At 57.7% G+C, this 13,827-nt stretch overlaps 1 protein-coding gene across 37 annotated transcripts in view; it reads left to right on the top strand.

Moving 5' to 3' along the window:
* Window positions 1-13,827, top strand: part of NCOR2 (nuclear receptor corepressor 2) — a 245,481-nt gene that overhangs the window by 78,902 nt on the left and 152,752 nt on the right. For all 37 annotated transcript variants that reach the window (XM_055358335.2, XM_055358347.2, XM_055358371.2 and 34 more), the window contains 2 exons: window positions 3,288-3,415; window positions 6,084-6,261. In XM_055358335.2, coding sequence (XP_055214310.1) covers window positions 3,288-3,415; window positions 6,084-6,261 — 306 coding nt within the window. The remainder of the gene's footprint in view (window positions 1-3,287; window positions 3,416-6,083; window positions 6,262-13,827) is intronic.

The raw sequence follows: 13,827 nt of genomic DNA, 5'->3' as shown, positions 1-13,827 counted from the left end.
CCAGTCCATGCTCAAACATCCCTCCGCATCTAGCCCCTTTCTCCTCTCCGCCCCCAGCCGCTCCTCCCCACCCTTGGGACCCAGCCAAGAAGGCACCAGCTGGGATTCCCTCCTGGATGAATGGCTTTTCCTGGTGGCCTCTCACCTTCCCCAGGAGTTTTAAGGGTGTAATTTATTGGTGGCCCCGATTTCCAGCTTCAGAGGTGCCATGGTCAGGGAGAACCCTCCGAGGCCAGGGGGCATCACCTGAATGGGCTTTTCCTGCCTCCCTTTCTGAGCAGCTGGGTCAGACTCCCTCTCCCCAAGTCAGGTTTGCTGCTGTCCTGCAGGGACAGGTTCAGAGCCTGGGGACCGTCCCCTCTTGTCCCTCCTCAGAAAGCCAGCTCAGCCTTTGTCTTGCATCTCAGAACGTACCCCTTATTGCTGTGTGACGTGGACAAGCCACTTACCCTCTCTGTGCCTCTGTTTTCTCATCTTTGTGTGGGGCTTCTTGTAATACCCACCTCACAGGGTTGCTGTAGGGATGAAATTAACTAATATGTTTAGAGCGTTTAGCTGCAGGTACACACAGGCAGTTTATTACTGTGGGGTATTATTGTTTTTTATGATTAATCTTGTCACGTGGGGAGCTCTCCTGCTTGGAGACATGGCGAGGTGGTTTCCAGCCTGGTCGTATTCCAGCTCATGGGACCCCTTGGGCTCCACCTCAGGTCAGTTTCTCTGGTGGGGCCCCCCCAGTTCTTGCTTTCCCCTAGAGCCTCCAGGCACTCTTGTTGGGGGAGTCCCCGGGCTCAACCCTGGTGACCTGCTTCAAGCCTAGTGGTGGGGGCCAGTGTGGACCGAGTGTCTCCCAGGGTTTAGGGTCCAGTAACAAAATGCCCACAGATTTTGGGCAGAAACGGCACCCAAGATGCTCCTAGGAGGATCTCCTAAATTGGGAAACGAAGGCCAAAGGGTTCATGCAGAGGCCTCCCCAGCCCCCACTTCGGGCCTCCTCCACCATGGTTGGCTGCCGTGGGCACTATCTGGCCGAGGCCCTCTTCGCAGGGGCTGGACCGTCCGCCCTGCCTCTCTGCCCACTTGGCCTTGGTATGGGAGAGCTGGGTGGAGAGGATCCTCCTGGCAGACTGTGAGGCCTGCTGCTTTCTTCTCACACCTCTGTGTGTGTGGCAAGGTCTTTGCCTGGCAGCTGCGTCATTGTCAGCCCAGTGGCCTCCTCCACTCCCTCCCTCCAGCCCCGTCTTCTCCCTTCTCCTCCCACTGAGAGCACCTAGAGTCTTGTGCTAGACACTGTGGGATGCAGGAGGAGGCTCGTGCCTTTTCTGCCTTCTGGAGGCTGCTCTCAGCCTTGGGGGAATCCCTCAGAGAGGTGAGCGAGATGAGTGTAGGAGGTGCAGGCCTCCTTTAATGTGGGCTGGGCACCCATTTCAAAGAGGAGAAACTGAGGCTCAGAGGGTTAGAATAACAGGGCCAAAGACACACCTTCTGTTGGAGGCCTTGCAGCTTTTGGTATCTACATCGGACTGTCCAGGGAGGTCCTTTCCCCAACTTTTCCAGCTTCTGAGGCTGCCAGGGTCCCCATGGATTCCACTTGCTCATCCTTCCTGGCCTCTGGGCTCCTGGGCTCTTATGTGCTGATTTTGTTGGGTCTGCAACAGATACGTTATCAACGCACCTACCTGGCATTGTCTCTGATTCTCTTTGCAAAAATAACTGCCTTGTTGAAAAAGCCAGACAACAAAAGAATGACTAGATTTTTATGGAAAATTGGGAAAATTAAAAAAAGGTGCCAAGAAGAAACGAAGTCACTTGTAATCCCACTCTCGAAAGCCTTACCTGTCAGACATCACTAACTGATTGCCGCAAACAGCATAACTGAGTGTTCCAGGCAGACAGAACTAATCTATTGGAATTGGTGCATAAGTGAAGCCTGTCTTGTTTTGTTTGAGAGACTTGTTACTGTCTTTTTTGTTTTTTTTAAACACAGTTTAATGTTTCTCAAATCTGGGTGTACTTGGCAATTGGTATACATCTAATTTGTTGATATTGAGTTTTACCCCCTATGATAATGGATAATGTATTAAAAAAAGAAGTATTTGGACACTTGTTAAGCAGGAAGACTATACAGGACAATTGTGCTATCAGTGTCAAGACTGTCACAATAAGGGAGAGAGACCAGGCTCAGCTCCAAATACGGCCAAGACAGCTGGGGCCTCATAGCCCAGCCGCAGGGCGGAGGGAGGGGTCAGTGGATGGAAAATTACTAAGAGGAGGGCTTGAGGGTGGGGGGTTCCTCTAGACTGACTTAGCAGGATGCCTGCAGCTGGGCAGAGCCCCGCAAGGCCAAGGCCAAGGCCGAGGCCCCGTAGGGAGAGGATGGGTCAGAGGAGCTTGACTCAGGTGTGGGCAAGGAGAGTCTTTGTCAAATGGACGACGGTGTGTTATTAAAGGAGGAAGGTCTGCCTAAGGCTTACCCTTCTGGCTGTGATACGAGCGGGAGTTCCTCTTTTACAGGGCGGCCTTGGGGTCAGGGGTCGCTTTGTTCTGAAACCTGGTCTTTGGGCCTCGCTGGCTGTCGGGTATTTGTCGCCGTCGCTTGCCACCATCCATCCTTCTCCTGGCGAGTGAGGCCCGAGCCTCGTTCCCTTGCGTGGGCATCACTTACCCACCCTGCCAAGAGCTGGGCATCTAGGTTGGGCCTTTTCCCAGTTGTTGCTGCAAATGCATTTCTGTTTTTACAAATAATGCTGCCCCGTATGCACCTTCAGTCCTGTCTTCCCAGGCCTGCATTTCCAAGCTTCAGCTCCTCAGGCTGGAGGGACCCACAGCCTGGCAGGGGTAGGATGGGGTGGGAGGGTAGAAAAGCGAAGACAGCTTCCTCTGCTCTGGCCCCCCAGTCAACGCCAGCATGGCCGGCAGACAGAGGCCATGGTTAGGATGGTTCCAGGCCTGTATTAGCCTGTGGCCTCGGACAGCCCCATCAGACCTCCCAGGCTTGGCGGTCTCATCTGGAAGGTGGGCGTGATCGTGGGTCCCTGGGATGCTGTGTGGGAAGGATGCAGCCTAGGGCCGTTCAGCTGTCTGTGTTCCTTCTCCTCCTTGGCGTTCGGCCCCAAGGGTAGCCTCTGGCCAGACGGTCCCTGAAGTTCCCTGCAGGACTTGGGCTTATCTGCCTAGGGCAGGAGCGAGCCTGAGCAGGGAGTCCACGGCCTTGCCCACTGTGCCCTGCCGTGCCCCGCCATGCCCGTGCCCGCCCACACTTACCACTCCTCTGTCCCCTCCTGCAGGACGTCGGGCTCCTGGAGTACCAGCACCACTCCCGCGACTATGCCTCCCACCTGTCGCCTGGCTCCATCATCCAGCCCCAGCGGCGGAGGCCCTCCCTGCTGTCTGAGTTCCAGCCCGGGAATGAACGGTGAGGAGAGAGTTGCTGCCTCCCTGTCCAGGGCGTGAGAGCTCCTTCTCAGATGGAGAAGCAGAGGCCCGTGGCAGAGCAGGAGCACACAGGGTCCTGTGAAATGAGGGGATGTCGGGCCGTGTGTTCATCCTTGACCTGGCGTGGCCATGACTCGGGGTGAGGATGGGATGAGCAGGGAAGAGCCACGTGGCCCTCAGACTTCCAGCGTGGAACTTCAGTGGCCTCTGTGGGTTTAGGCAGCAGTGGGGACCTCCAAGCTGGGCTGCAGCAGAGCTGGGCTGCTGTGGGAAGATTTGAGTCCACACCTGGTGCCCCTGGGGCCCCTGCCCTCTCCTCCCATTCCTCCTTCTTCTCCAGCTGGCAGAGGACGCCCTCTGGTGTGTGCCTGTGCTGGGCCAGCCTTACTTTCCTTGATCCAGGTGGGAGGGGAATGAACAGGTTAGATGTTAGGGTGAGAGGGAGGTGGGGAGTGGGAGGGAGGTGGGGTGGGGAGCTGGAGGGACTACAGCAAGGGGAGGGCCAGGGCTGGGTCAGAGCCAGCTCTCCATGCATTCATTTGGGATCGGTAGGCCACGTTCTTTCTCCCATCTTCTCTAGGAGCTTTTGCTGGAGACGGCTGAGGTGTGGGGAATTGTGCCTATTTCTCAGATGGGGCAGCTGAGGCTGCGAGGTTGAGGGATGGGCCCTTGTTTACTCAGCCAGGACTAGAAGTCGAGGCACCAGGCCCCAGCCCTTCATGGTACCACGGAGGTGTCCCAGGGCCCCAGATCAGGCGGGGCTGGTGAACTCAGGTGGGCGCAGGTGTCTGGAGGAGGGGAGGCCGAGGCAGCGTGCCTTCTGTACCTGCATTGGTTTCCTGGGCCTGCCATCACAACGTGCCACAAACTGGGTGGCTTCAAGCCACAGAAGTGCATTCCCGTGATCTGAAGTCAGGGCGTCCGCAGGGCCGCGCCCCCTCGGAAGGCTTAAGGGGAGGATGCTTTTCTGTCTCCTCCAGCTTCTGGGGGCTACAGGCGTTCCTCAGCTGTGGCTACATCAGTCCAATCTCTGCTTCTGCCTCTGCCTCTGCCTCTGTCTCACGTGGCCATTTCCTTGTCTGTCTCTGTGTTCTCTTGTTGTGTTACAAGGACCCCAGTGATCCTAATCCAGGATGGCCTCAGCTTAATTCCATCTGCAATGACCCTAGGTCCAAAGAAGGTCTTATTTTGAGGTTCCAGTGGCCGTGGATTTTGGGAGGACATTGTATTTTGAGGTTCCAGTGGCCGTGGATTTTGGGAGGACATTATTTGAGCCACTGCAGTGCCACTATCATGTTTAAGAGAAAACACCATGCGCTTCCTGCCAAGCCCCATGTAATGGTGAAGCCTTGGGTTCTGGGCCTTGAAGAGGGGGATGTCTTGGGACCCAGCTTTGGAGGGACAAGGACTTGAGGGCCCTCCAGGGAGGTGAGCACAGAGGGGTGGCTGCCCCGCTCCCCGGGGGGGCCAGCAACACGGCCCCAACCTGTGCTGCAGTGGGCAGCATTCAGTCAGTCTACAGGCACTGATTGAACACCTACTGTGCGCCAGTACCTGGGGACAGCCATGAACAAGACAGGTGAACCACCCTGCGTTCATTCGTGGGTGGGGGAGGTGGCCAGGAAACACCTGTTGTCACCAAGCGCGTGGGAGGGCAGTGGAGAGAGAACAGACAGGCGGGTGTAGTGTGGTCTGGCCTGGGACAAGGAGGCGCCATCTGCACCACGACATGAAGGGGAGGAGCTCACATGGAGGGCCTGAGGTCTCAGTGCTCCAGGCAGAGCCCAGCAGGTGCAAAGGCCCTGGGGCAGGAGTGCAGTGGCGGGACAGCGAGGGCCAGGCCAGGCAGGGCTTGTGCAGGAGGGGAACAGCTGTGGATTCCCTGCTTAGCCTCTGGGAAAAGCATTTCAGCAAGGCCCATGTTCAGGCTCTTTCTGGTGGGTGATGGCTGGAGCCTCAGAGGTGGAGGCCAGGAGTCCCAGCTCTGTGGGGTGTGCTTAGTTAGGCAAGGCCGTGCCCTCTCTAGGCACACTGCGGAGGAGGGTTCAGGAGAGCCAGTCGCTGGGGAAACTGGGCAGCTCCAGTCTCTGCACCGGACTGCTAGGCTGAGTTGAGAAGGTGGTTAAGCCAGGTTCAGCAGCAAGAGTTCTGCGATCGGCCAGCGATGTCTGCCCTGCGTGGGTGAGAGGGAAATGGCATCACGGGTGCTGTTATCTGTGTTAGGCTCACAGCGTTTCCCGGATGGACTGTGCCTGTGAACCACCCAGCGATCTTGTTAAAATGCAGAGTCTGACTCAGTATGCCTCAGATGGTACTGGAGATTCTGCATTGTAGCCAGCCCCAGGTGGGGACGGTGGGGTGGTCTGTGGAGAGGGAGGGGCAGTCACTCTGGGGTGTTCCAGTGCCACCGTAGCACACTCCCTCCCTGTAAATGTCCTCAGTGAATGTGGACCTGAAGGAAGGCAGCGCTGCATTGGAGTCCTGCCCTGCTGTGGGACCGTGGGAGGTGGGCTCCTGTGAGCACCTTCCCGGCAGGATCATACAGAGCACGGCGCACAGTAGATGCTCGGCGCAGAGGGTGGTCCGGGCCTTGGGAGTTCTCAGAGCCGCAATCTCCTATGTGACATTGGATGCCTCACCTCCCGCAGGTCCCAGGAGCTCCACCTGCGGCCAGAGTCCCACTCATACCTGCCCGAGCTGGGGAAGTCAGAGATGGAGTTCATTGAAAGCAAGCGCCCTCGGCTAGAGCTGCTGCCTGACCCCCTGCTGCGACCGTCACCCCTGCTGGCCACGGGCCAGCCTGCGGGATCTGAAGACCTTACCAAGGTAAGCCTGGGCCCCCAGCTGGGAGCTCCTCTCCCGCTTGAGGTTCTGCTGCTGGTTGGGCTGGGTGGGAGGTGGCGGGTAGGTGTGCAGGGAGGGGACAGCTCGGGCAAAGGCTTGGAGGTGGGCGAAGCACCAGGTGCACAGAGCTGGGTGGCAGGAAGAGGGCAGGCGCTAGGTCTCTGGAGGTGCCAGAGTGTGGGAAGAAGTGGGGAAAGTGTTCCAGGCGGGCAGAGCAGCAAGTGCAAAGGCCCTGGGGCAGGAATAGGCTTGTGGTCACGGGGTAGCTGGTGTGAGGGAGGGGAGAGCTGGGATGGGAGGGCCTGGGGTGCCGTGGAGCAGAGAGCTGCCATTCGATGGGGGTCAGGACCGTCCTGTGGTCGGTGGTCAGCTTTCAGCACATTCTGAGAGCTTCCTCGAGGGTGGGTTGTTTGGTTCCATGCTTGCTTGGAACGGGGGGCTCAGTGACCCCTGCCTCGAGCCCTGCACAGCAGGCAGCCCCCTGGGCCTTGAACCCCGGCCCGCGAGGTGGACAGCTCAGGGCTCTGCCAGGCGCCTGAGACTTCTGGATTCTTAAGGGTCAGGGAGGGGAGACTCCAGAGTCCCACAAAGTGAGATGAGACAGAGTTGGCTCAGCACTAAAGGGGCGGTGCTTGGTTAGGACATGGCCTGGACCCCTAGAATGACAAAGCCTCCTTCTACTGCCCAGTCTGGCTGCTCCTTGGGCCACCATGTGGCACTGGGCTGGCGTGGGTTGAGTCTGCAGCCACCCAGGCCTGAGGGACCACGGATGCACTTTGGGCAGGGGAGCCAGAAAACTTTAGGCTCGTCTGCATCTCCATGGGGGGGCTGCCTGGCATTGCAGGTGGGCCCAGGCCTCACCTGGGCACACTCACTCATCCCAGGGCCCTCCGTCCATCTGCCCTCAGGTGACCCAGGTGCGATTTCCACCACCCCCACCTCCACAGCTGTGCTGCCTTTGTGCCTCTCTGAGCCCCGTTTCTTCCTCACTGATCTGGGACCTTGTGGGCAGGGTGTCACCTGGTCATGTGGGTAGAGGGCTCGGCTGTGGGCCCCATGCGTGGGAACTACTTGGCACCCGTGAGCCGGCATGGGTGGTGGTCTGGCTGCGGGGCCAGGCCACCTGGGCCAGACTCGGCCTTCTCTTGGGGAGAGAGGATACCCGCGTGGAACCTGGGATATCCCTGGGGTGGGCTTGGGCTGGCAGGAGGTGGGGGTGCCGTCCTGGGGCTGGGATAGCTGGGCTTCCCCTCCTGCTCTGAGTGGCTGTGGCCCCGACACCTGCACACCTGCCAGATACCCACAGGGCTGCCTCTGGGGCCAGGGGAGGGAGGGGCTGGGGTGTCTGTGTGGTCGTTGGTTGGCTTGGCCTCCCTGCCACTGGGGCAGCCCCCGCCTCACCAAGTTGTCACAGGAAAGTGGAGGTCAGTTAATGAACTCCTAGCCAACAGACCACATGCGCCTGAGAGCCCACTCAGGAACCTCCCCTGGCGGATGCAGCTGTGTTCTTGTTGGCACTCAGGGACTCCACCCTGGCCACCTCCCTGCTCTCCTGCGTACTTCCAGTCCATCAGCAAATCCTGACACCTCTGCCCTAAGATATCCCAATTCCAGCCTTCTGCCCACACCTGAGGCCACCCCCGGCCTGAGCTCGCCGTTGCTCTCCAGTAACTTTGCAGTAGCCTCCTCCTGGGTCTCCCTGCTCCTGCCTCCCTCTGCTCCCTTCAGTTTATCTTCCAAGCAGCAGCCAGAGGGCTCTTAGAAAGGCAGACGACTGCATCCTCCTGTGTGTTCCCCCCTGTGCTCCAAACCATCCATGGCTCCTGTCTCAAGCAGGAAAAAGCCAAAATCCTTGCCATGGGCTGCAGGTCCAGCGTGATCCAGCCCCGTCACCTCCCTGACCTCATCTCCCTGCACCAGCCCTCTCAACTGCTCACATACAGCCTCCCAGGCCACCCTGGAGTTCCTCAAACACGCCAGGCACGTTCCCACCTGGGGACCTTTGCACCGGCTGTGCCCTCGGCAGGAGCGCCCTCCCCCAGGCACATTCCTCTTTCCTCGCTCCTTCCAGTCCTGGCTGCCCTCCAGGGCCTGCATGGCAGGGGAGACCTGTGGCTAGCACTATGGGGACTCTCGAGGCCACTCATGGCTGAGGCTGCAGCCCCACCACGTCCTCCTGGGGTGTGAGATTCAGCCACAGGGGCCCTGCTGGCCTTGAAGGGGGTCTCTGTGGCCTGGGGCTTGGGCCGCCTGCACTTGGGTCTGGGCTTGGGACTGGTGTCGATGCCAGTTCCTCTTGGGCACTGCCCCCTCGCGTACCCCAGCCAGCATCCCTGCCCCGACGCCCAACCCTTCCAGCACATGCTTCCTGCCCTTCCTCCCCTTCCTTCTCTCCTTCTACACCTTCCTCCTTCCTTCTTCCTCCCTCTCTTTCTTTCCACCCAAACAGCCCCCCTGTCCTGCTCACTCCCCTTCACCCCCTGCTTCCTCGGCAGGAGCCGTCTCTCCCTGCTCGTCCCCTGGGGCGACCTCCCTACCACAGAGCCACTCCCAGCCACCACCCAGCGCCACCCAGCCCATCTGCCTGCGGCCATCTGTCCTTGCCTTCATTACCTGCCCCTCCCCCTCACCTCCCAGCCGCCCCTCACCCATGGGTTCTGCCTGCCATCATCTCCCACCAGTGGCCTTGCCCCTCCCCCATCCACTCACCTCCCCCATCCCCTTGCTCTCCCACCCCCTACCCCCATCTGCTCCCCCTCCTTCCCCCACTCGCCTGGAGTCCAGGGTCCTGTGAGCCCAGTTAGCCCTTGCAGGAACTCACAACTCACAGCCGGACAAGGGCGCCTGGGGGTGCTTGGCCCATGGCCATTTCTTGGTTGGAGAACGACACCTCCCACGTGTGTGTCCAGCCTGGGGCCTGCCACGCCTCCAGTGCCCTCCACAGCCCTTTGATTTCATTCCTCTTTGAAACAGAAAGTGGAACCTAGACGGTGGCGGTGGTGAGGATGTGCACAGATTAAGCACCTGTGGTTTGCTGCTGTGGGAGTTTGCTGTGGTTTCAGTAAAGCTCAGGACATACCAGGCTGGAGGCTTGTTCTCTCTCCAGCTTCCACAGAGGATGCCGATGGCAGGGCTGGTGGGGGAATCGCAGGCAGTGTCCCCAGAGGCTTCAGTCCCCCAGGGTCACTCAGCCACCCAGCTGTGTCTGACTGCCCAGGCCGGGGTGGGGCTGTGGCCAGGTGGCATCCTCATCCTTGTTGTAGCCTGGTGCCCGGCCAGCTGTGACACGGGCCCCTCCCTGCACAGCTCTGGGGCACCCTAAGCTCCTTAGCAGCCTCAGGGCAAAGGCCATCCTCCTCCTGCAGTGGGAGTAGGGGTGGGCGGTGGGGACTGGGAGACAGCCCCGGGGAGGGAAGTGGCCACTCAGGCCTACAGGGTCCCCTTTTCTGCCCAGTGCGGCCGGATTGGATTGAATGGTGGACCCCTAGGGTGAGGCACCTCCTTTATCAGGAGGCTGGCACGCAGGAGGCATTCACACGGTGGTAAGAATGCTGCAGTGATGGCGGGTGCCATTAAGTGAGCGCCGACTGCCTGCCACGTGCCAAGTCATGCCCAGCCAGTGTCATTCCCTGATCTCTTCCCAGCCCAAGGAGGCTGAGTCTGTGACCCCCATTTTGTAGACGGCCCCAGGCTGAGCGAGCTGGACGCAGGGGAACGGGATTCAGGCCCAGGCAGCTGGGAGTGCACCCCATGCCTGCCTCCAGGTTGACCTGCTGCTCTGGGTCCCCTCTGGTCTCCCTGGTGGGGTGCCCTCCTCCCTCTGCCTGGCATCCCCCATTAGCACTGGAATCTGCTTTCTCCTCTTTTGTTTTGTTTTGTTGTTACAGAAGGCAGGAGAGAATTTTAGCTCAGCCTCCTGGGAGAGATGTTTCCATTTGAACAACTCCCCTGAAGTGGGGCCTGGATGGATAGCAGGCCAGGGTGTGTGTGTGCGTGTGCATGCGTGTGCGTGTGCATGCGTGTGTGCGTTTGTGTGTGGGTGCGGGTGTGTGTGTGTGTGCGTGCGCGTGCATGTGCGTGTGTATGCGCGCATGTGCCTGTGTGCGTGTCCATGCGTGTTTGTGTGTGTGCGTGTGCGTGTGTATGCATGTGTGCACTCATGTGCCTGTGTGCGCACATGTACCTGTGTGTGCGTGCGTGTGTCCATGCGTGTTTGTGTGTGTGTGCGTGTGAGTGTGCATGTGTTGCGTGTGTGTACGTGTGTTTGTGTGCGCACGTGTGTGCATGTGTCCGTGCATGTGCGTGCGTGTGCATGTGTGTGTGTGCGCATGTGCACGTGTGTGTGCATGTGTTTGTGCGCAGGCAGCTCAGGGCCCAGCCTTGGAGGGTGACCAACCCCTGAGTGGGCTGTTGTCCCCCAGGTGCGCGTTTTGTCTCTGCGCAGAGAGCAGGCCCGGGGGGTGAGTCGCTGCCTGCCCGTCTCTCCAGCATGTCCACGCGCTCTGGCCTGTGGGTTCTGGTGGGTCTCCATCCCTTACCGTTGCTCTGTGGTTCTTTCTGCCTGCCTGGCTTTCCCTCTTCTTGTCAGGAATGCCTCTGCCTGTGGTGCGCCCTCTGGGATCTCTCTTAGTCTCTGTGTCTGTCTCTGTCTGTGTCTCTGCCTCTCCATCTCTTTCTCTTTGTGTCCCTCTATCTCTATCTCTTTCTTTTTGTGGGTGTCTGTCACCACTTCTCTGTCTTTCTGTCTCTGTTTCTCTCTGTCTTCATCTATGTCCATTTCTGTTTCTCAATCTGTCTGTCTGTCTTCATCTCTGTGTCTGTCTCTCTCTCCTCTCTGCTTGGACCACAAGGTGGGGGTGTGATGGGCTTGGTGCTGGGACCTGGCCAGCCTGGCCGCAGTAATTGCTCCAGGCCGTGAAGAGATTTGGAAAGTCTGAGCAAGGGAAGATGCCTGGGAGAGCGAGTTGAGAGGTTTTCTGCATCTGCTGTGTGGAATTCAGCTGGGCGCCTGAGGCAGGAATTTGATGGGATTTTTCTGTGTGTGCCCCCTCTGCCCCACCGTGTTCCTGTTTTCTGATGCTTCTCTGCTCTTCAGCCTCCAGAGTTCTGTGGCATCAGAGACTTCCTTGGGAATTCACCGAACTTTGTTTTGGGGACTTTAGAATTGTCACAAATAGCACTATCTCTGAAAATCCCTAAGGGGGACAGACAGCCCCTGTCAAATTTAAACATGAATTCTGGCTCACATAACTGAAGTCCAGCATTGGTTAGCTTCAGGTACAGCTTGATCTAGGTGACACGATGTCCTCAGGACCCTGTCCCTTTTCATCCCTTGGCTCTGCCATCTTTCACAGGGTCTTGGTGTGCTAGCAGGAAGGAAGCCGGTGACTCCAGGCCTTCCTCCTCCCAGGTTCAAGGCCAGCAAAGAGAACTCTTCCTCCTTCTCTCCGCATTTCTAGCCCCAAACTGCTTTTCCTCCTCACCATGAGTGGGCCCATGCCTGTCCTGGAACCTGTCATTGTGGCCAGAGGAGGGGGTGTATTGGGAGTGCATGAAGCTGGGCCCTGCTTTTTCCTGGAGCTGGCACAGGGGAGCCGAGGGGCTTTTCTGCCTCTGTGTCTTCAGTTTTGCATAATAAACTTTTCTCTTTCACGCTAGCTTGAAGTTTTACACCAGGGGCATCTGATGAGTAAAAGGTACCCACTGCCCCCTGGCAACTTGTGCGGGGTGTATTAGTTTGTTGTTTTGTTCCCTGCAGCTTTGGGTGAGTGGGAAGGTGGACAGTCATCAGGAGTGCACCTGCAGGCCTGACCGCCAGGCTCCCTCAGCCCCCGTCCTGGGAAACCCAGCACCAGGGGAAGCGCTCTTGGCAATCCGGGTTTGCCGCTTCTTTTTCAGTTGAGGGGCGGTTCACAAAAAAGTAACCACATTAAAGTGAAGAGCTCGTTGGCTTGTAGGACATTTACAATGTTGTGCAGCTGTCACCTGTCTAATTCTAGATCATTCTCATCACCCCAAAAGGAGACCCCCATACTCATTAATCAGTCACTCCCTGTGTTAGTCTGTCCTTACACCGCTAATAAAGACATACCCGAGACAGGGTAATTTATAACAGAAAAAGGTTTAGTTGACTCACAGTTCTGCATGGCTGGAGAGGCCTCAGGAAACTCACGGTCGTGGTGGAAGGGGAAGCAAACACGTCCTTCTTCACATGGCAGCAGCGAGAAGTGCTGAGCAAAAGTGGGGAAAGCCCCTTATAAACCATCAGATCTCATGAGAACTCACTCACCATCATGAGAACAGGACGGGGGAAACCGCCCCCATGATTCAATGACCTCCACTTGGCCCCTCCCACGACATGTGGGAATTATGGGAACTACAATTCAAGATGAGATTTGGGTGGGGACACGGCCAAACCATGTCACCCCCCACTTCCCCCTCCTCCTTTTTCCTGGCAACCACGAATCACTGTCCATCTCTCTGGATTTGCCTATTCTGGACATTTCTTATAAGTGGAATTGTACACTCTGCAGCCTTTTATGTCTGTCCACTTCCACTCAGCATCATATTCTCGGGGTTCATCCACAATGTAGCCTGGGTCAGTGCTTCATTCCTTTTTTTTTTTTTTAATAAAGATGGGGTCTTGCTATGTTGCCCAGGCGGTCTTGAACTCCTGGGCTCAAGCGATCCTCCTGCCTCGGCCTCCACCTCCGGCCCTTCACATTGCTTGTATGGATATGCCATGTTTTATTTATCTGTTCATCAGGTGATGGACTTACTTGTGCAATTTTGCTGCGAATAAAAGCTAAACCCGAACTTAAAGAAGAACCCATTAAAGACAACGGCTTTTATCCATGGAGAGTTTAAAGGAAGTAAGTTTCCAGCAACTTTTCCAAGTGTTGCTAGTGGTTGCCAGCTGCTGCTTTTACTCCTGGTGCTGCCTGTTAGCCCTGGGGATGGAAACCTTCTTTTTGTTAATGTTGCTTTGGAGAATTATTCCCAGGTTGGATGAGCAGTTTGCTCTCAGAGTTTTAGGGTGGCCTGGCCCCCATACCCCTTCCTTCCACATCCTTGTCCTTGCTCTGTTATCTCTCTTCTTGGTCCCGGTGGAAGAGCAGAGATAGGATAGCGGAGATGTTTCTTGCCACCAGTAGTGTGACCGGGCTCTGGGTGCCATGTTTGCTGCCACCTTTTGTCTTAAGAACCGCAAGAAATGACATGGGCTGCAGGGAGAGACCAGCCAAGCACCCAAGGTGGACCGCAGTGAGGGCCTGGGTGGTGGCGTGGGGATGTCTCACGTCAGTTGGCACAGAAGGGGTGTTGGGCACTCTGGGTAGCGGAGCCAGCCTGTGCAAAGGCCCGGGGGTGCCAGACGCATGAGCTGTCCATGGTTTGCTGTGGGTGGGGTCAGATGCCCATGGCCCCCTGCCTGCCCTCCTGTTGGGGAGCAATGAGGGCCCCACACCCACTGGTACGTGCATACACACTCCTGAGGCTTTTTCTAGGGAGTTTTTCTTCCACACACACTTTTGCCTTGAGTTTCTGGAG

This window comes from Gorilla gorilla, chromosome 10 (assembly GCF_029281585.2).
Source record: "Gorilla gorilla gorilla isolate KB3781 chromosome 10, NHGRI_mGorGor1-v2.1_pri, whole genome shotgun sequence".
NCBI lineage: Eukaryota > Metazoa > Chordata > Mammalia > Primates > Hominidae > Gorilla > Gorilla gorilla.
This window is presented reverse-complemented; position numbering and strand designations above follow the sequence as displayed.